Source organism: Ambystoma mexicanum, chromosome 9 (genome assembly GCF_040938575.1).
Source record: "Ambystoma mexicanum isolate Mex_15411 chromosome 9, UKY_AmexF1_1, whole genome shotgun sequence".
Lineage (NCBI taxonomy): Eukaryota > Metazoa > Chordata > Amphibia > Caudata > Ambystomatidae > Ambystoma > Ambystoma mexicanum.
Genome location: NC_090931.1, coordinates 1,004,817,555 through 1,004,837,894, shown reverse-complemented (window position 1 = coordinate 1,004,837,894; position 20,340 = coordinate 1,004,817,555). Strand labels below are relative to the sequence as shown.

At 46.7% G+C, this 20,340-nt stretch overlaps 1 protein-coding gene across 2 annotated transcripts in view; it reads left to right on the top strand.

The window, feature by feature from the left end:
• The window catches only part of NOSTRIN (nitric oxide synthase trafficking), a 771,458-nt gene that overhangs the window by 431,484 nt on the left and 319,634 nt on the right, over nt 1-20,340 (top strand). For both annotated transcript variants that reach the window (XM_069616258.1, XM_069616257.1), the window contains exon 11: nt 1,358-1,466. In XM_069616258.1, the coding sequence (XP_069472359.1) occupies nt 1,358-1,466 (109 nt within the window). The remainder of the gene's footprint in view (nt 1-1,357; nt 1,467-20,340) is intronic.

The following is a 20,340-nucleotide window of genomic DNA, read 5'->3' as shown; positions in this document are numbered from 1 at the left end:
GATTTGTCTCAAGAAGTATCCCCAGTACTTCTGCATTCACAACCTACAATGGTTAATTTGTTACAAGCTCTCTCATCTGAACGGGAATATTGCACACAACCAAACAAGAAAATGGCTGAGTTCTGCTCTGCAATGAAAATCAGAATTGCTCAAGCTAGGAAAATCACAATGGGTAGTGAACCCCTACTGGTACATGGAATGCCACTCTAAAGGGATCTTCCCTTAGCCATCAAAGGGGAACAAAAAGCAAGCAAATTCAGAGGAGTGCTCAAAAGGATTCTCGTCAACAATAGGCCTGACCTGTGAACAACTCTGGGAAGTAACTGGTTCCTATGGAGAGCTACCATCAACTAGCATCTGCAAAAGTCATTAGCACCAATAAGACACCCTGATGTCATGTAGCGGCCTAACTTTTGCCTCCCTTATCTGATGAAATAATTTGTATTCATTCATTTTTATATTTGATTATGGTGCTTGTATAATGCTTTTATCCAAAGCACTGGACAAACAGGTATAGCAGTACAATAACTATGATCTATGACAGAAGGGCATGATGCAGTATGAAAGTTCACATGACAAAAATAAGAAAAAAAACAGAAAACAATTTTCATGAAAAAGCAGTGTGAAGTAAATAAGATTTCAGAAGCTTCTTGAATTGAGCTAAAACAAAGAGTAGAGTAAATTTCCAAAGGAAAAGAATCCATGGGCCTCATGGTTCCAGTAAATGGATTTAGGACCTGGGGGCACATTGAATCAGTGACCCCAACAGGTAAGTCCCTCTTTGCTTCTCTACTTGTCTCTTACTCCCCAACTATCTTTCGTAACTGTATTTGCTTTCAAATCCCCTCTGGATTTTTTTTTCTCCCCTGGCCAGCCCATTCCTGGGCAAGGGAGTTCCATTATTTTGTTCCTTTCTTCTTTTTCTTTTCGCTTAACATTGCATCCAGCCCCATGGTGGCGGATGGAAGCAATTTTGCATGGATAGCCAACTTGTGAACGTTATGCTTGAGTCTTTGTAGATGATGTGAGTAACAAAGTTTACAACCTTCTTGAGAGGAGTAAAGGGGCAGAGGCGGTGTCCTAAGAAGGAACTAGACCAGCACTGATAAATTCACCCACGCACGCCTATGACAAATTAGTGATTTCATGGTAATGGTGTATCAGTAAAAATAGCTCATAAATGATGATGGGTCCCTTCCTGACTGGTATGCTCAAGATTTTCTTCACACAAAATGGCCATAATGTAATTTTGTTGCGCTAGATGAACCTTGTAAAGGTTGATATACTATTTTTGATATAACTTTTTAGAAAGTGCATTGTGTATTTTTCATATGAACTATCTCAATTCTTTTAAAAGGAGGAAGATTTAACAAATGGGATTGACCAAGAAAGAAGGACACAGTCATTGAATATGAAACTGGAGCGACTGCATAATGACATAGAAAAAGCATCACGAGACAAAGATGGTAATTACCATTATTTAAAATGCTTCTTATTTTGAGTATGATTTTTTTTGCTAAGGTAGCTCCTCTATAAGGTGAGACTAAGTTAAAGGTTCCCTTTCGTTACCAACACAGATGAGTCAAATTGACAGCACCAGGTCAGAATTAGTTAAATTTGTTGCAATCATTTTAATCTACTAACACAAAACATAATGTGATGGAGTGGCTACATTTCTCATTTTGGAGGAAGGACCCTTGCTCACAAATTGTGTGCTTCTCTATGAATTACACTATCCCTGGGTGCCAAAACTGTGTCTTACTTTGATGTAATACAAATATGATAAATCCAAATGCACAATATCTATAATTTTCCCAATTATAGTTTCCCAGAACCCACTCAAATTACATCCTGGTTTTTATACCTTAGATATAGCCGCACTGTGTATACTATGAACAGCACCACCTCTTCAGGATGCTTCTACTGCAATATAATGTCAGTAAAGTGTTCAGATGCTGTTTGGAGTTTGTCCAAGCTATATCAAAAAATTAAATAATATAAGAAAAAGATCCCCTCTCCAATCGGGGCTAATCCATGTAAGTGGGTCATCGAATCAGTAATTTATATTGTCCACCTTTGGCAAGAGAGTGAGACTTCAAAAGCTAATATTGGCAAGCACAGTACTTTTCATTGACATGTGTAGGCTTGGCTGAGTCACAGTAGTTATATGATACAATTGGCTCCTTTTCGCTCACCAGCCAATCTCCTATTTGTGTTGCCTTCCATACTGCTCTGCCAAAAACAGAAGCAAAAACAACTTGCTAAACAGTGGCTGCCATCTTTAAATTTCAATTTCAGCCACTGTTTTGCACAGCATATGACAAAGTATTTATTATTTCCATTATTTCATTCCCTGACTTTGTGCATTTATTACTATACTGAGTGTATGTGATGCTAGATTCATATACCTTTAAGCAAGGTTCTCCTCCTTTTTAAAATATTTGCTTTTGAAAAGACATGTTTTAGAAAGCACTATGGTGCATATCTTGTTGGTGAAAACAGGAATCAGATTTGTGAATCAGAAATCAAGGGGGCATTATTTTATTTTCTAATAACTCTGTTCACTTCATTTGGATGGCTGTCATCTTGATGAGTGGCATAGCTGTAGTTCACAAGTTTGTAATTTCTCTTAAGGATTTATTTCCGTCTTTTTGTTCACTTTGAGACAAGAGTTTCAAGTGAGTAAAAATAATCGCCTGTCCAAATGTGGCTCTCAAGTACAGTATTAAACTAAAATTAGCTTGGTGCTAACAACATTTGTCACATTGTCTTAAAGCATGTTACACCTTAAACACCACACAGATTTGAATCCTAAACCTGAGTGTTAGGAACTCATGATGGGAAGTAGCCAGGCAACGTAGGGGAGGGGATCTGCAATTGAGAAGGGAGGATGTTGAGCACAAATCTGAAACAGTAAAAAGGAAATGAGATGGTCAAGAGAAAGTTATAAGGGATGCTGATCGTGAGATGATCTAGCAAAATGGAGGTACAGAGCAAGGTATAGAGAGTGGGAAGCGCACATTGTAGGTAGGGTAAAATTAACAATGAGTATCTGGCTGGGAGAGGAGGAGGGGTTCAGACCTTTTAGGTTAAGAATGACAGGGAAGGAGAAAGGACACAGAACTGAGACATGGAGAGCAGTCTAGGAAGATACCGGGACATGTGACAGAGGTTGTTAGGGCAGGGAAAGAAGAGGGCTGGGAAAACAATTGCAGACAAATTGTGTCATCTCTGTACTTTCTTCAGCACAATAATAATTGACAGCAAATCTAAAGCAGTAATTTTTATTTTGGATGGGATTTGGATGAAGCTGGTTTATGAAGGCTGCATTTGGAAGTATGGGCCTCATTCCGAGTATGGCGGCAAGGGATAGCGGCCACCGGTAACGAGACCGGTGGCGGTGATCCCTTACCGCCATACTCCGAGTTCCCTTTGCGCCCTCGCCCTTAACGCCTGCTTTGAGCAGGTGTTAAAGTCGAGGGCACAAAGGGGCCTCCAAGCCAATAACGGTGACCGTAATGAACGGTCACCGTTATTTGCATCTTCCCCATTCCCATTGAGCCCTATGGGGGCTCATTTGGGAATGGGGAAGAGCCTTGGTGAATGGGGAATTACCGCCCCGCCAACCTTGGAATGGGGCGGTAATTCCGCCATCCACCAAGGGGCTGCCGGTCCGGGTACGGCGTCAACCAAGGCGTTAATAGCGCCATTGGTTAGCGCCGTACTCGGAATGAGGCCCTATGAGTTTTAAATTCAATTGCTACAGAAACGGACTTGCCGTATCTTGTATATGAAGTTCTCCATGCACTATAAGACACAGGGCCTCATTACGGCCTGTGCGGAATGGGTTAATGGGTCCCGCTAATGGCTGTGGACCCGCTAACACCATTCTGCACGATTACAAGCTCCCCTCACGGGACCCGGTTAGGAACGCCTGGTCAAACCAGGCGTCGTTACCAGGTCCCGCGAGGGGAAGAGGGAGCAAACAACGGGCCGCTCGTAATCGGCCCATTGTTTGCTCCCTCTCCCATTGAGCCCTATGCGGGCTCAGATGGGAATGGGGAAGGTCTGGGCCCGGGTTCCCAGAGGGAGGAATTACCGGGCCCTCCATACTCAAAATGGCCCGGTAATTCCTCATTCTGGGAACCCGGTAAAGAAGCCCGGTTTGGCGGCAGCCATGGAGCTTATAGCTCCATGGCAACTGCCAAACTCGTAATGAGGCCCACAGGGTTCCATTACAGGTATGGTGACTATGGTAAAAATAAGTTGTGGATTTTGTAGAATCGCATGCAGATTACTCGATGTGCTAAAACAGCTATATAGTGACCGTTTTGTCACACTTGCATGGATACTTCGTGAAATAATTTGCACACATTCAACCAACATATGGTTTAAAGAAGGGGTGCATTATTGCACCCCTGCCTTTTAACCTTTACATAGCAGACATGCTCAAACATGTGCATGGCACAAGCAACAATCCTCCAAAAATCGGCGACACCACTATCATTTGGTTGGGGGACGATGATGACATAGTACTACTTGACAGAATACATAAGGGACTGAAACATTTATTGCGTATAGTTAAAACAAATGATGATAAAACTATGCATTTTAGGAGCAAAAGAACATGCTACTTTAACAACTTGTATATTAACAACTAATTAGAGATTGTGATTTCATGTCTAGTTAGGTGATCTGTTGCAAAACACAATCTCAGAACAAGCTATGTGGGATAGAAGACAGCTGAAAGCAGTTCAGAAATTGGCAATGATATATAATTTTACTGAAACATGCCCTGGCTACAGCTTAGCTGGTAAGCAAAATGTTTAGAAGCATAATTTAGGACTATCTATAATATACAGACTTGAATCCGGTATTAGTCCGTGTTGAACTAAATTGAAGGGAAGATGTGGTGCAATATTATGGGAGTTTCTAATGGAGTCACAATACAGGCACTTCTCATGGAATTGGGCTTAATCACCCTCTACACATGTGCAAGAATTGTTCAAAACACGTGTTATGCAAAGATCCTTTATTCCAACGATAATGGCATAAATGCCTTATCAGATAAAACAATGACATTAGGCAACTGTCTTGCATTAAATATTTATAGAAACAGTATTGAAGATTTCCTAAAGGAAATAGAGTTCAGAATTGATTCTGAGGCTGACATTTCACAGAAATAACTCCACTAATAAAAAAAGCAAAAATATGGGATGCTAAACAAAACATTGAAGTCATCTAAAAGAAAAAGAAGGCTTACAAGAGGGAATAATTTGGACATATTTTATGATTTGTTGTCAGCCTTACTTTAGAAGGTTTCCGTCTAATTAAATAAGAGAAACATTTTATTATTAAGATTAAAGCAATTACCAATGTTGTCTGTATTGGACGCCAGAATGAACATACCGTAACAAAATTGCAGACTCTGAAAAAAAGGTGTAAAAGAGACTCGTAGGCGTTTATCGACTCAATATGAGGCATTAGTCAAGGAGATGCACAAACTATTAAACAACTATATTTGTGATAAGCAAATGTTGGAAATATTTGACTTCACCAGATCTATCATAGCAATTATTAGACCTTGCAAGACAAGACTAAAATGTTATCAAATTGAGAAAATATTGCCCCCATCAAGAGGAGGCAATATAGAGACATTCCTAAGAAAACGGGAGGCTTTCTGGATATGTTGCATGGACACGGGTTTTTCTGGTTTAAACATAGATTAGGAGATGTACAATTGTTTGTGAAAATGTCAGTAATGGTTGTTCAATGACAAACAGCATATGTTGGAAAGGTAAACAAACTTTATCACTCAGTATGCACAGTAGAATGTAAATTCTGTTATATATAATATGTTAGAAATGCTGTGAATATCAACAATGAGATACAGGTAAACATAACCCCGAATGATGTAGGCAAGTGATATACATAGCAGCAGATATTAAACATAGCAGTACATATAACGTAACTAACATGTACAATATAACTAGCCATCACATGTCTTTAATCATTAGTTTTGTACATAAAATGTAGCCTCCGCACATTTATTCAAAGTCGCCTCAGTAATTATGGAACAAACTAGCAAGTATTCAATAAGCTATATGAACATGAAACCAAATGGGTTGTTTACATATAAACATCATTTAATTGATAGGATTTAGGATGCAAGATACATCTACTAGCAATTTTCCCAACCCAACATGGTGGTGAACACAGGACCAATGGGTGACGTCATTACGTAAAAAATGCATGACGTCATCACGCCACATATAAACAAGCTTATAGCAAGGGGAACACAGGGAACCCAACATTAGTGAACACGAATAGAGATGTGCAATAGAATGAGCATTTTCTTTCATTTACTTTTTCACCTAAACAGAGTGAATGTAACTTCAGGAGTTTTGAAATTGATCCTAATATACAGTAACATATTTACTTACAGGTAGACAGGAATAGCAATTTATTCAAGAATTGAAGTTTCCATAATAACAATCAGACATGGAAAAGGAGGCAGGAGTAAAGACCCTCTCTGTGGCCACACGGCATGTGAGATGCAACATTATTGAGGCAAACAAATCAATTCAGCAAGTAAGTACTATGTCAGTTCAGCTAATATACAAACACAATATGTAGTAAATTAGTAATGACCCGTTTTTGGTTTAACTGTTCTTTTAGGAAAAGACAACACCAGCATAAAACAAGCAAATTGCGAACAACACAGCATGAAATAATTTAAATTATATCCACTGAAGAAATGTCGCATGACAGCCGGTGAAACATGTGTCGGGATACAGTTAAAAACAATCACCTGGAATACAGGCAAAAACAAGCACTTTTAGATATGCTCATATTGAATGAAGTTAATTCAATGATCTACAGCATGTAAAAAATCTGGTATACAGGCAAAAAACATTTACCTGGGATACAGGCAAAAAACATGCATTTATAGACATATATTGAATGAAGTCAATTCAATAATCCACAGTATGTAAAGCAATTCGATTGAATGAAGACAAGTGAACAAACATGTGCAAGTTGAATGGTGGTAGTTCACCACAAAATGTAACAATAAAATACTGAGGTCACAATATTTGTACAAGGATTTCAAGGTATCATCCAAATGATGTGTAGCGCAGGACAAACTGACTCCACCCTCATATCTGATCAGTCCCAGGATAGAGAGTCAGTGACTTGCAGCAAACACTGAGTTCAACTTAACAGTGCCAACACTGACTAAGGAGAAGCGCCCAAAGCTGCTTAGGCTGTTAAATTCCCAACAAATCGAATGTGCCCTTTGCAGAAGGTACAACAGCTTTTTTTAATCGTACCAATTTTGGAAATAACTTGGTGTTTGGAAGCATGAATGCGGGTCTTTCAAAACATGACTGTCAACAACATTTTTCAAGATATAAACCAAGGTTCATGCCAATTCTACATGTGTGTATTTTTTCACAGTGTGATGAATGGCAAGATTCTGTCACTTCTCCCCACGAGGGAGCATTTCCCTATGAGGCTCGGGAGGTGAGCCTGCTATGCAATCATCCCCCTTGCAGTGACGTTAAGCAGGATCACAAAGGGAGAGAATTCCCTCTGAGGGACAGGGACTCCTGTTCTGTAGAGGAACTCCCTAAAGCCTCTTTCACTAACACCATGACAAGACCACCGATTCAGACCACTGTGTGTTACTGTCATAAAGAATTCAAATTTCCTCTTGAAAAACACCCATCACAAATACATGAAGAAGAGGAATGATGGAAGAGTAATAATCATTACTCTCAATACTGTGATGAAGAAGAGTGAACTGAGGGTGCCAAAAATTCATCAGACAGAGACGACGGACTACAACTTGCTGCTGGGGATGATTCAGCAACCTGTAATAAAAACCAAGGACGCACTCCTCTTAGCATCGACAAGAAAGAAGCCCAGGAGCTTCAAACCAGTCAAGTCATGGCTGGACTGCAAGACCACACAATCCTTTGTTCAGAGGAAGGAAGAAGGTGCAGCTGGCCAGGACATTGAAGGAGACCAAGGCTGATGAGCAAGGGGGAAGGAAACCCCACAAGGAAGAAGCAGGCAAACGTTGTGGTGTGCCATGGGAGGGGTAAACTAGTGGCTCTGACAAATGTGCCAAGACAGTTGAAGCCTGGAAGCCACAGAGCCGTTGAAAGAAGCAGACTACTTACGGAACGAGAGAGCAAGTTGTCTGGATGTCGTGTGCAGTCCTGCTACTGAGAATAAGCCCGGCAATGCCTACCCCTGTGAAACAAGGCAATAGAATGGTGGGAGACCTGGGAGGGATCATGGCAACTGAGAGTGCTGCCCTCATACTCATCACAGTACTTGGCCCGATGTTAAGAAGGGTAACAAATACTCTTCGACTCAGCATACTTGCCCCAATAAACCGAAAGAAGTTAAGAAGAGTAATAAATACTCTGGGACGCAGCATACTTGTGCCAATAGTCAGAATGTAGTTAATAAGGATAACAAATACCCTGGGACCCAGTCTACTCGTCCCAGTAGTGTGAAAGAAGTTAGAAAGAGTCACAGATACTCTGGGACTCAGCCGACTTGTCCCAGTAGTCAGAACGAAGTTAAGAAGAGTAACCCATACTCCAGGACTCAGTCACTCATCCCAGTTGGCTTGATAATAAGAAAGGCCAAACAGAAGACAGTGGGCCTCATTACGACCCTGGCGCTAATGGTTTAACAGCGCCGTAAAGAGCGTCGCCGCCGTTAAACCAGTAGCGCCTGATTACAAGGTCCCTTAGCGGGTTGGAGGCTTTAACGCTTGCTTTTTGCAGGCATTAAAATCCAACCCGCTAAGGGACCTTGGAGCTAATTACGGCAACCGTAATTTACGGTGCCGTAATTAGCGCCTTCCCCATCCCCATTATGCCCTATGGGGCAAAATGGGAATGGGGAAGGGCAAATGGTGAATGGGGAATTACCGCCCCGCCAACCTTGTGATGGGGGCGGTATTTCCGTCATCCACCATGCCGGAGACCGGCATGGACCATGGTGCTAGTAGCACCATGGTCCAGCGCCTGGGTCGTAATGAGGCCCAGTGAGTGAGAAGAATATGTATATGATACTCATTATCAAGAGTAAGGAGAATACAAAGAGGGATTTATTCTACAAGTTGCAACTAGGAAAACAAGACATTTCAGAGACACTGAAGAGAGACTTGTGCCCAGCATTCCTAAAATACACCAGGCTAAAGAGTAACGGCACACAATATGCTAATCCATTTAAGCTTTGGCTCTGTGAAATCAAAATCATGATGACTTGGACAGTACAATAGCCTTTTAAAATGACAGCATAGCATAATATGACATAACACAGCTGAACACATGCATTAAATGACCAAATGCTCCAGCAAGCAAGCACTAAATGTATTGAGGCAGTGGTAAGCCCTTCATTCATATTCTTCTTCAGAAGCTTTGGTAAATGTGAGGAAACATTGAATGCCCTAATTAAGGTAAAACGTGTTCACGTAGTTTGTGTGAATAAAGCACAAGTAGCATTTTCTTAAACATGTTCTGTGACCTACGAAAATGGAAGCGCAAGTGCAAGCGTTTATAGGAAGCTATTTTAAAACTCTGAATTACCTTGAAAGGTCTCCAGATAAAGATGAAAAGCCTCTTTGCAGATAACATCCATTAAATTGAATAGCATAAATTCAACTAAGGCATTTAACTACATCAGCAACAAATAAATCAAATTTGAGATGAGTCCTAAAAGCCAGGGAAATGAGGATAGAGGAAACCTGTCAGCATTTAGCCATCACCTAAGACAAAATAGTGTCCGTTTTGCCATTCACAAAAGCAGATCATGAGAGCCTAAAAGAGGAGTCTCATTATCAGATGAGGAAGAAGCAAGTATACTGCAAAGTCTAGGGCCTCATTACGAGGTCGACTGATGTATTTCCCCAGAATTACCCCATCTGCTGCTAACCGTTACCATAGGTGGTAATTCTAGGAATCTGCATATTTGCAACGTTGCCACCTGTGTAGCAGTAACAAATGCCGATTTTTGAAATGCTGCAGGCAGTATTTACAGAAATCTATTTCCTTTAATTTTTCAATTTTAAATTACTTTCCTCACTCATTTTGAAGATGCAAAAGGATTCAATACAGCAATGTTGCTAGCGATAATGGCAAGTTTTTAAAATACAAAAAGGTCAATGCTTACCCTTTTATGCATTAAATAGTAAAGGTGCTGATAAGGTGGGTGCCAGAGATGGCCACCTTTTTAACGACATTGAGGGGCCGATTCATGGAACAATCATGCGCCGAAAAAAGTGGCGTAAACTGGTGCAAGCGTGAAAAAGAAAGCGCACGCGCACGCATGCGATTCATGGAAGTCCCTGTTTTTTTCTCGGGATGTGCGCCAAACCCGTGCGTGGTACACACAGGCGCACACGTCATTGCAACATCCCGAACACTGTGCGCAACGCGCACAGGGAAAGCACACAGCGTCCACGCAGACACCAAAAAGGGAGCGGGACACGGGGCGTAACACGCGGAATGGGGAACAACGCGTGAAAAAGAAGGCGTAACTGGAGAAGTACTGCAGCGAAACTCACGGAACGCCCACACGCATGCGAACAACCCGTATTCATGGATTAGAATATGGGAAACCCGCGCACAGCAAAAGACGCACATAGGCATCAACGCGTCCGCCACCCGAAGGCAGGCGGAAGCGTCCCCGTGCACAGTATAAAAGTGCGCGCAAACTAAAAACACGTATATCCAGCTACGATGAATGCCCCATTTGTCGCAGCACTGATTGTGGGACACCGCAGGAGGAGGAGAATAGCCAGGGTCTGCATTTTTTTACCCTGGACCAGCCTTTTTGGGATGCCTGACGACCACGTCTATGGCAGGTATAGGTTTCTACCTCATATCATCCTAGACCTCGTCAGGGAGTGGGAAGATGACCTTACTTCCCCCACCCTGTGCTCCCAAGCATTGATCCCCTTGGAGAAGGTGTTCAATGTCCTGCATTTTTTGGCCACTGAGTCATTTCAGCGGACCACTGCCGTAGTGGGGGGGGTCCCACAGGCCACGCAGTCACGCTGCCTACACCAGGTGTTGGCAATCATCACTGCACGCCCCTAAGTCCGAAGGCACATATACATGCCCAGAACACCCGCAGAAAGGCAGGCCGTGGTCCAGGGCTTTTACAGGGTGGCACACTTCCCCAAAGTGCTTGGTGCCATAGATTGCACCCATGTGGCCCTACGTCCATCTAGGGCCACTGAGCACATCTATCGAAACAGCAAGCACTGGCATTCCATCAACGTGCAGGTTGTATGCGATGCTAAAGGAATCATCACCTCTGTCTATGCAAACTACCCTGGCTCCACCCATGACAGTTTCATATACAGAATGACCGCACTGAGCCGGGCCCTGGAAGCTGTGCAGCATGGCGACACATGGCTCCTAGGTGAGTACAAATGCCTGTGCACATGCATGCAAGTTACACACAGACAAATGCCCAAACCCTAATGATCTCAACTATTATCACCTCCCCAGGGGACAGTGCCTACCCTCTGAGCAACCACATGATGACGCCAATCCGGAACCCCACCACACCACCCCAGGTAAGATACAACGATGCCCATATTGCAACCAGGGGCATAGTGGAGCGCACATTCGGAGTGCTCAAGTCACGCTGCCGCTCCCTTGACCGCTCTGGTGGGCAGCTACTATATGCACCCCCAGTAGTGTGCAGGATACTTGTGGCAGCATGTGTCCTACACAATGTTGCAGCACGGTGGAAGGTACCGGTGAACATGGTGGTGCCCCCACATCCCCAGGCGCAGGCGCTGCCCATGGGAGGGGACAGGGCATGTGGCGAGGCAGCCTGGACCCAGCTTGTGGCCACATTTTTCACTCCCACCCCTGCGGAGTGCACACAGTACTGGCACATACCAGGTGACAATCGATGATGACAAAGAGACAGTCAACTGTCACAACCTTACCACCCTGACAATGTTCCCACAGAAGTGCCACATTGTGTGTATCCCTAGCTACTTAAAAATAACCAATCCTGTGTGACCAAAAGGAACACATGCAAGGTGTGTATCACACACCCCTGCAAAACAGTCCATCACAATCCCTGGTATGTCACCCAAACCCTGCCAAACCACATCACCCTTGTCTGCTACACCATGACATGGCATGCAATAGCAAAAGACAAACACATGACCAATAATATACAAAGAGACATGTCATAAATGAAAACTAGCATGAGACAATGATGCCTGACATGGAATCAGATGAAATGACTGACCAACAACCTCCCACACATACGAAGTCAGACACAAATGCTTTCCAACAGTTGTAGCATGAACACAACACTGAATGCCTGTTCACATGCACATTGGGCATGGCAAAATCCAAACTCCCGAACCCGTGTGCTGTGTGTGTCACCTGCAACATATTGCACAGCACACAGCACTTTGAGCAGCCATTGTTTTGCAGATACACCTTGAGCATCACATGAAAACAACTAATGAAATCTACAACCAAATGACGCATGTACAGGGTACCCAAATGGCAATAGATCATGTGCTGCATGGACACCGCGGGCCTGGAAATGCAATCTGTGTGCACCTGTGGCCATGCAAGGGTGGATGTACGTGTGGTGGATCATTGTGCAACTGTGTGTGTCATTAAGGACATGCACTCAATATATGCATGTAAAATCAAGTGACCCTCAGTGTTCTGTACACATCACATGTGAACATTGGCCATGTGAACACCCCAGCATGTCAAACCACACCAATCCCCTGACACCTGAAAAGTAAAGACAACACAGGAACAGGCATTGAGCAGCACAACACATCATGTACATAGTACCCCACACTTACAATGACAGAGTGCCAAAAAACACTGTAGGCCAAGCCCACTGTCCAACAACAAAATGCCCTCACTTACACATCACTATGACCTTCTGAACAACTGCCTCTGGGGTATGTAGCCTTCTTCCTTCAAGTCTACCTGGCTACAGGATCACCCTACCCCTTGGGCTCCATGTTCCAGCTTGCGTGTAAATAGGGTCCAGCCCCCTCAGAGGCCACCTTGACTGGTAAAAATGCCACATCGCAGAGAACTCCAAGTAGGCAAACCCACAAAACAGTGAAAAAGGTTGTAGGCACCAAAAAACCCTGCAAGAGTCTCCAGTAGAGCACTTGAGGTAGCAAGAAATGTCAAAGCACATGTACAAGCAAAATGATAGAACAACCAAGGTAGCACAGTTGAACAATGGTCCAACAGGATGGGTACCATTCACGGTACATAACATACAATGATGATGCAACAACTGATGGGTACTGTCACAGCTCCGGTGTCCAGGCGCAGGAGTGGCACGAACCAACCTCCCCCTCCATGGTCTGGGTGCCTGCAAGGTCAAAATAACACAGGCCTTTGAGACCCCGGTGGGGAAGGAGGGTCAGGGATATGTTGCATGGACAGGCATTGGTATTCAGGATAACCGGAAAGAGGGGCAGGAGAGTGGATGTGGATTTGCATGGTAAAGTAGGCAAAATACAACTTATCACAAAAACACATACTCAATCAGAGTTCATCATGCACATTGTACCAAATCAGTGAAATGAAAGCCAAAGAGACACCTATCTCTGGGGTGAGTGCTGCCCTCCTGCCTGCGCACTCTCAGGTCCGGTAACAGGAGCACTTCAATGCTGCAAAGAGAGCATGAGTTACTAATCTGAATGTGTGTTTACAACACACACACACACCCATCCATGCCCCAAAGTAAGTGACATCTCCACAAACAAACTCCCCTGTCTGCTGCTATGTACCCATACGTTAGCTTGGGCCACCGATGCTACATGCACTGTCAGTGCAGTAATGCCGGCGCATGTGGCCGCGTGGGAAATGGAAGACCAATTGGTCAAGAATCAGACATGATACAACGGTCCCTGGGTGAGCTGCTACACGCGTATAGCAAGGTGCAACTTCAGTACAAGTTGTGTTCTGGCCGCCGCAGATTTAAGTAGGTAGTGCACGTGGCAATTTGCACATGCAAATGACATGCACTCACCACAAGTCTGAGTCTCGCTGGTTGTCCCTGTGTGCTGTATCAGTTTCTGGCCAGGAACGCTACTACCCTAATTACTCTGCTTCAATGGAGCGAGCAGGGGGTACTCAAGGATATGTTTGATGGCCCCTGCGTGTGCCCCTGACAACTAGTAAAGGCACTTGTCATTTGTGCCCTCAATGCATGTCAGCTGTACTGTGTGCTTCTCCAACAATGCCTGGCAAAGCTCCACAGCACTGGTGCCACTTAGCATCCATGTGCAAGTGGCCTGGTGGAAGGTAGTCTGCGGTGTGGGCCCTTGTGTTGCTTACCTTGCCAGGATCTCCTGGAAACACGCCTGCTTCTGTCGGATGTCTGAGCACAATCCCTGTGCATCTGCTTGCGCACACATCCATACATCTGCACCACCGAACGTGCCCAGTTTTCTGTATTAGTGATCCCTGTGAATGCTGGCAAAGGTAGTCTGGAGGCTCATCTTGCTGCAGAAAGGGCATGAAATAAATTAATAAGGCTTGACAGTTCCCTGTGTGTGTGTCTACTTGCTGGTTGTCACTGGGCCAGGTTACAGAGCTACATCCAAACTCCTCCCACCATCATTGTCACTTTGACAGACCAACGTTGCAGGCTACTGTCTATGGCATGAAGTGCATCAAGCACATATACAGGCAAGAAAATAACATACATCACAATCCACATCAATTAACGGAGAAATGAATCACATACTCACCCAAATTAATTACAGACATGGGGTGGATGAAACGCAACCAATCCCCACTAGGGGTGTTAACACAAGTAGAACAGCAGCAGACAGACCACAGTAATTAAGGAAGTCCAAAGCCGTTGTGAAATATGTTCATCCTAGCGAGCCCATGGATAAGGGAAGCAGGAGTGCCCTATGTGAGTCAGGACCCCAAGCTGCAAACACATACACAAGACAAGCTTGAAGGGCCCAGCTGGAACAGACAGTGGATGCTTTCAAAAGCCACAAAGCACCACACCGTCACATGAATGCACAATAGACAAACACTATTAAACTATATTAACTAATGAAACTAACAATGAACAACCTACATAGCCTAATTAAAATAACTATCAAATAGTTAATATTAACTAACTAACTAAAAGGAAAAATCAAAAACGGCCACATATGACTCGGGGGGCGGGGGAAGGCACCCAGGAGGGGGAGGTACAGGGTGCACCTCAACACCCACATACAATGATGTTGAGACAAAAAAAAACCTCCATGGGCTCAACGCCTGCACACCACGACCTGTGTGGAAGATAATCTGTCGTCCGAGTCTGCCTCATCCTGTAAAGGTGACGTGGCACAGGAGCCTTACCACGCCTAGGCGCAGCTTGCCCCTCGTCGACAGCAAGTCTGCCGGACGGGTGAGCTTGGTTCTGTGCGGCAATGACACGCAGGTCTACATGCAGAACCTCCCGTGATACACGTGCTTCCTCTTGCAAGGTAACACATGTAATACAGAGTTCTTCCTGCGTGGTCTGGCTGGACAACCGATGCACCTCCCGGCAAGCATGTAGCTCAGCCGAGATGCTACGCTCAAGCTGCTCAAACCTCTCCTCTGACCGCACCCTCTGGGATGTCAAGAGGGCATCCAGTGTGGATCTGAGGGACTGAGACTCAGCCCTCAGGGCTGCCATGTGTGCCTCTGCATGAGCAGTAATTGCTTGATGCAGAGACAACATTTCAGCCTGGCGTGCCCTGTCAGAGGCCGCCATGCCCAGCCTGAGCGAGCGGGCCGTGGACTGCGCCGCCTGCCGCTGGAGAAGCACCTGCCTAGCAGGGGGGAGCACGAATTGGGCCACACGTTCCATGCTCACAGCAATGTTATCAAGTGCTTCCCCCTGATGTTCTGAATTGGCAGTTATGTCTTGCTCCCACTCAGTATATCTCGGTGGTGCGCGGCCACTGCGTTGCTGGGCTTGTCACCTGCAGGACCAAAGGACTGTGCGTCCTCGTTGGGTTGGCACTGCCCGCGGCTGCACGACTACATGCTCCCATCTACGTGATGCCCCAGGCACATCAGCGACTGGTGTGGAGGGTGACCCTGCATCTCGATCCACCACAGGCGGAGGTCCCACCACTGTCCGGCCCCTCAGTGCAGGTGTCGCGGACAGAGAAGTGTCCACATCAGAATCACTCTACCCTGACATATGGACCTGATGCACATCCAACTAAACATGGCTGTCAGAGTGGTCATCTGGGCTGGCATCATAGCCAGCCAAAGACAAGATAGACTGGAGCACACATGGGTTCTCGTGGTCTACCACCCCACGACCCCCACTTGTGCCGGGTTGTGGTTGTGATGACAACCCTGTGCCTGGCATGACAACACCATCCTCTGGCTCCATTGCGTCATCACCTGAAAAGTGGAGAGAAAAAAATATTAGTACACATGTCAGAAGCACATGACACACATACACATAGACATCACACAGACAGTCAACCCATGAAGCAGACATGTCACACACAAAACAGAACCTGCCATGCATGCCTGGTCAATTTGACATTGCATCAGTGAGTAGACATGTAGAACGGTGCTACACGGCTCAGAAGAGGGTTGATGCAGTGCAGAACATGTGTACGTTACTCACTATCTACATGAACAAGTACTTCATGATGTGTATCACAAATCGTGAAGCCAGTGGAAGGGCTAGTTCAGGCATCACGTGCAATGTGCATGCAATGGGTTGCATGGCTACAAGCAAACCCCCCCCCCCTCAGTGAAAATGCAGGGATGCCTTGCTTGGTAGCAAGAGGCTGAACAGAGACCTGTGTATTGGCAGACAGTGTTGACTAGCATCAATGGCATCATCTGAGTCAACTGACAACACAGCAGATGATGGGACAGTAAGCAGGACACATGACGAACCCTCAGTAGTACACCCAAGTGTGCAAAAGCCACTACACCAGTTGGACAGAGTCAGTGGGCCTGAAACTGGGATAGGACTGTGCCCCACACAGACTGTGACACCCTAAACATGTGTGTGATACAGGACAGGGCCAGAGTGGGCATGGGATGGCTGTAGAAATCCCATGAAATGTTGCTCATACAAGACACGTACTACAATGATCATCCAGGCAAGGACACATAGGGGCATGCATGGAATGCACATGGAGCATGAATGGGCACTCAAGTCCCTGCGGAGCATCTGCCATCTACACAGTCCAAGTGATACACCCTGCATGAAAGGCAGAGGATGTACCCCACTGCATGTGTCAGGCAGGTTGGCTGGTGGAAGTTAGCATGTACACAGGAGGCTTGAATAGGCCATTGCAGTACGCCAAAATGATGCACAAAAGTGCAATGGTGTAATTGAGGTGCAGGGTGGGTGGAGGGGCAAGGGGGCATGCCTACGTTGAGTACCCACATGCAGGCAGAGGACACATGCACATCAGTCATGCAATGACATAGTCCCAGTGCTGAGAGGAAACACACCCCTGGCTACATGCAGAAGGGCCAGAGAGCAGGAACATGGACTGGAGAGGCTAACATGTGGTTAGGGTGCAAGTGTGGTGATGAGGCAGTCCCCATCTGCTCTACATGTCCACCATCCTGCACAGGAAGCACGCATCAGTGAAGCATTACATGGCTAGCACATGAAAACCATGTGCACATAGCATGTAGTGGCAGTCAAGCACAACACATCACACAGGCAAAACACACATGGGCTAGACATACACGCAACAACACTCACTGGACTGGGCATCAAAGTCCTGCATCTCTCCCACTCCTTTGACCAATTCTTGTGGTATGAACTGATCCTCCTCAGGTGTTGGCCCACCGCCAGTCACCAGAGTCATGCTGTAATTAGAGGCACGCTTGGCCTTAGCTCTGCGTTTGAGGTAATTCCACTGCTTCTTGCACTTGGCAGCTGTGCGCACCTCATGGCCGAATGCACTCACATTATCCGCGACATGCTTCCAGTGGGTTTTCCGATGGGCAGCCGTACTTTGACAATTCGGCCCCACTAGCATGTCGCGTCTGTGGGCCTGCATGTAGTCCACAAGGGAGTCCAGTTCCTGTTTGCAGAAAGAATTTTTCCTTGATGTGCAGGAGGCCGTGGCTGTGTCTGGGGTCCCAGCCTGTGCTGCAGATGCAACCTTCCTCCTCTTGTATGGTGGCGCGGACCATGGCTGGTGAATGCCGCCCTGATCAGTATGGCCAGTGGGACCGGTGGATTGAACGAAGGGAGTGGCAGGTTGAAAGACGGCCGAAGGCCTGACTTCCGTCAGTGGCTGCTGGGTGCCCTGGAATGGACCCTGCACAGCAATATCCGCTGTGCCAGGGTCATTGACCGCGACTGTCCTGGTTGGTAGACTCACAACCGGGGTGTTGTTGGCTGCATCTGCCCCTGCACTTGCCAACACCCGGCTGGTCGGGGCAACAGATGACACTTCTGCCCCAGGGACACGTGTCTCGGTCAGGGCAGCCCTGCATGCACCTACGGTGTTCCTCCTGACCTGCTAGAAATCTTCCAGTGACTCTTCAAGTGCCAACGTAGCCTGCGCTGGCAGACCCTGAGCCTGGGTGGTGGTGTCCACAGCTGCACCTGCAGCTACCACTACCCTTGGGCCCGTGGCAGTCGATGAAACAGACTGCCGGGTCACACGGGCGCCAGTGCGAGATGCAAGAACTGCATCTACCGGAACCACAGGGGGTGGTGGCATGACTGCACGGACACATGGCACAACATCATGCCCAAGTGGCGCACCCCTGCCTCTTCCCCCTCTGCGGCCACCCTGGACACCCTGGAGTCCCCCTACTCCCTGGTCACCCCGGCCACATCCCTGACCACGCCCACCATGAGGAGTACGCCCAGCTGAGGCGCCCCTCACCTTTGGTGGCCTCCCAACCATGGCACAGATGGAGTAGTGCTGGCACAGATGGAGGAGTGCCAATGGGAGGTATACACCACAATTGTCCTGGGAAATTGGGGTGAAGGAGGTGGGATGCAAGATGTTAACAGCACCCCTGCACCTGCAAGGCTGTATGTGACCCCGGTGATGAAGTGACGGGTCACACAACACTCAGGCACCCCAAAACTGCAGTAAAACCATGCACGCAACCCCTGCAGCCTACGTGCGTGGAATTAACCACCCGCAGTACGCAGTGGCACCGAGGAACACGAAAAAAAGTGTATGCGTGGGCCACGCAGGCTACTATGACCTCAAAAACGGGTACACAATATACAGGGGCACCTGCAGTGGGAAAAATAGCATGCGCGACTCACCGTCAGACTAGCGCGATGATGAAAAACACGCGTAGCCAATACCCCCGCCAAAAGAAGAGATACGTCCTTGATCCGCTGTGAAGTTGTGATGACGCGTGAAACAACACGAAGTAGCAGCACACACGTCGGTCTCCACGAAAGGCACGTACAGCGAACTGCTGGCCCCGCTCCCCTCCAACCCGTGCTGAGGGAAACGCCCACGCGTGCCGCGTCACTTACGCGCTCAGGCCCTTTCCTCGAATTACACGCATTCACACACGGACGTGTGTTTTTTTTCACGTGCTGATCCACTATGCACCCGTGTTGAGGGAAACGCCCGTGTGTGCTACGTCACAGATGCGCTTACGCGCTAAGGGCCTTTCCTCGAATTACACACTGACGTGCAATTTTTTCACATGCCAAATCACTCCGTATCAAGCTGACCATGCGAAAACACACGGAAGACCACGCTCCTGTCCAAAAGGCCATTTTCCTGCCCCCAAGAGCCCAGAGCACGCTCCCACCTGCCATCTGCTGCTGCCTGCCTGCTGGCCACGTGCCCTGCTATTTGGTGCCTGCATGTCAGCCATCTGCAGGGATCCAGTTGCTGTGTCCACCCCTCCTGGAACAGAAGACTCCTGACTGGGATACCATCACTCCACAGCCCAGCCCCAGGACCCAGTTGCCCAACCACGCCTGCCTCGGGGGTCGCCATATCGGGGCAAACACCATCCGAGACCACTGGCGACCCCCAGCCAGAGAGGCAGAGGGCTACCAGCTTCAGTGAGAAGGAAGTTGGTGTCCTGGTGGAGCATGTCCTGGGGCATTATGATGCCCTCTTCACACCATCGCGCACTGACAAGGAAGGACGGAAGAGGATCTGGGAGGACATCATGGTTGCCATCAATGCGGAGGGGGTGGCAACCCGCAACAGCAAGCATGTCCGGAAGCGCTGGGAGGACCTCAGGTCCAGGACCCTCAACAAGGCCCGGTGCCTCGTGAAGGCAGAGGATGCAGAGGGGTGCCGGGTCCACC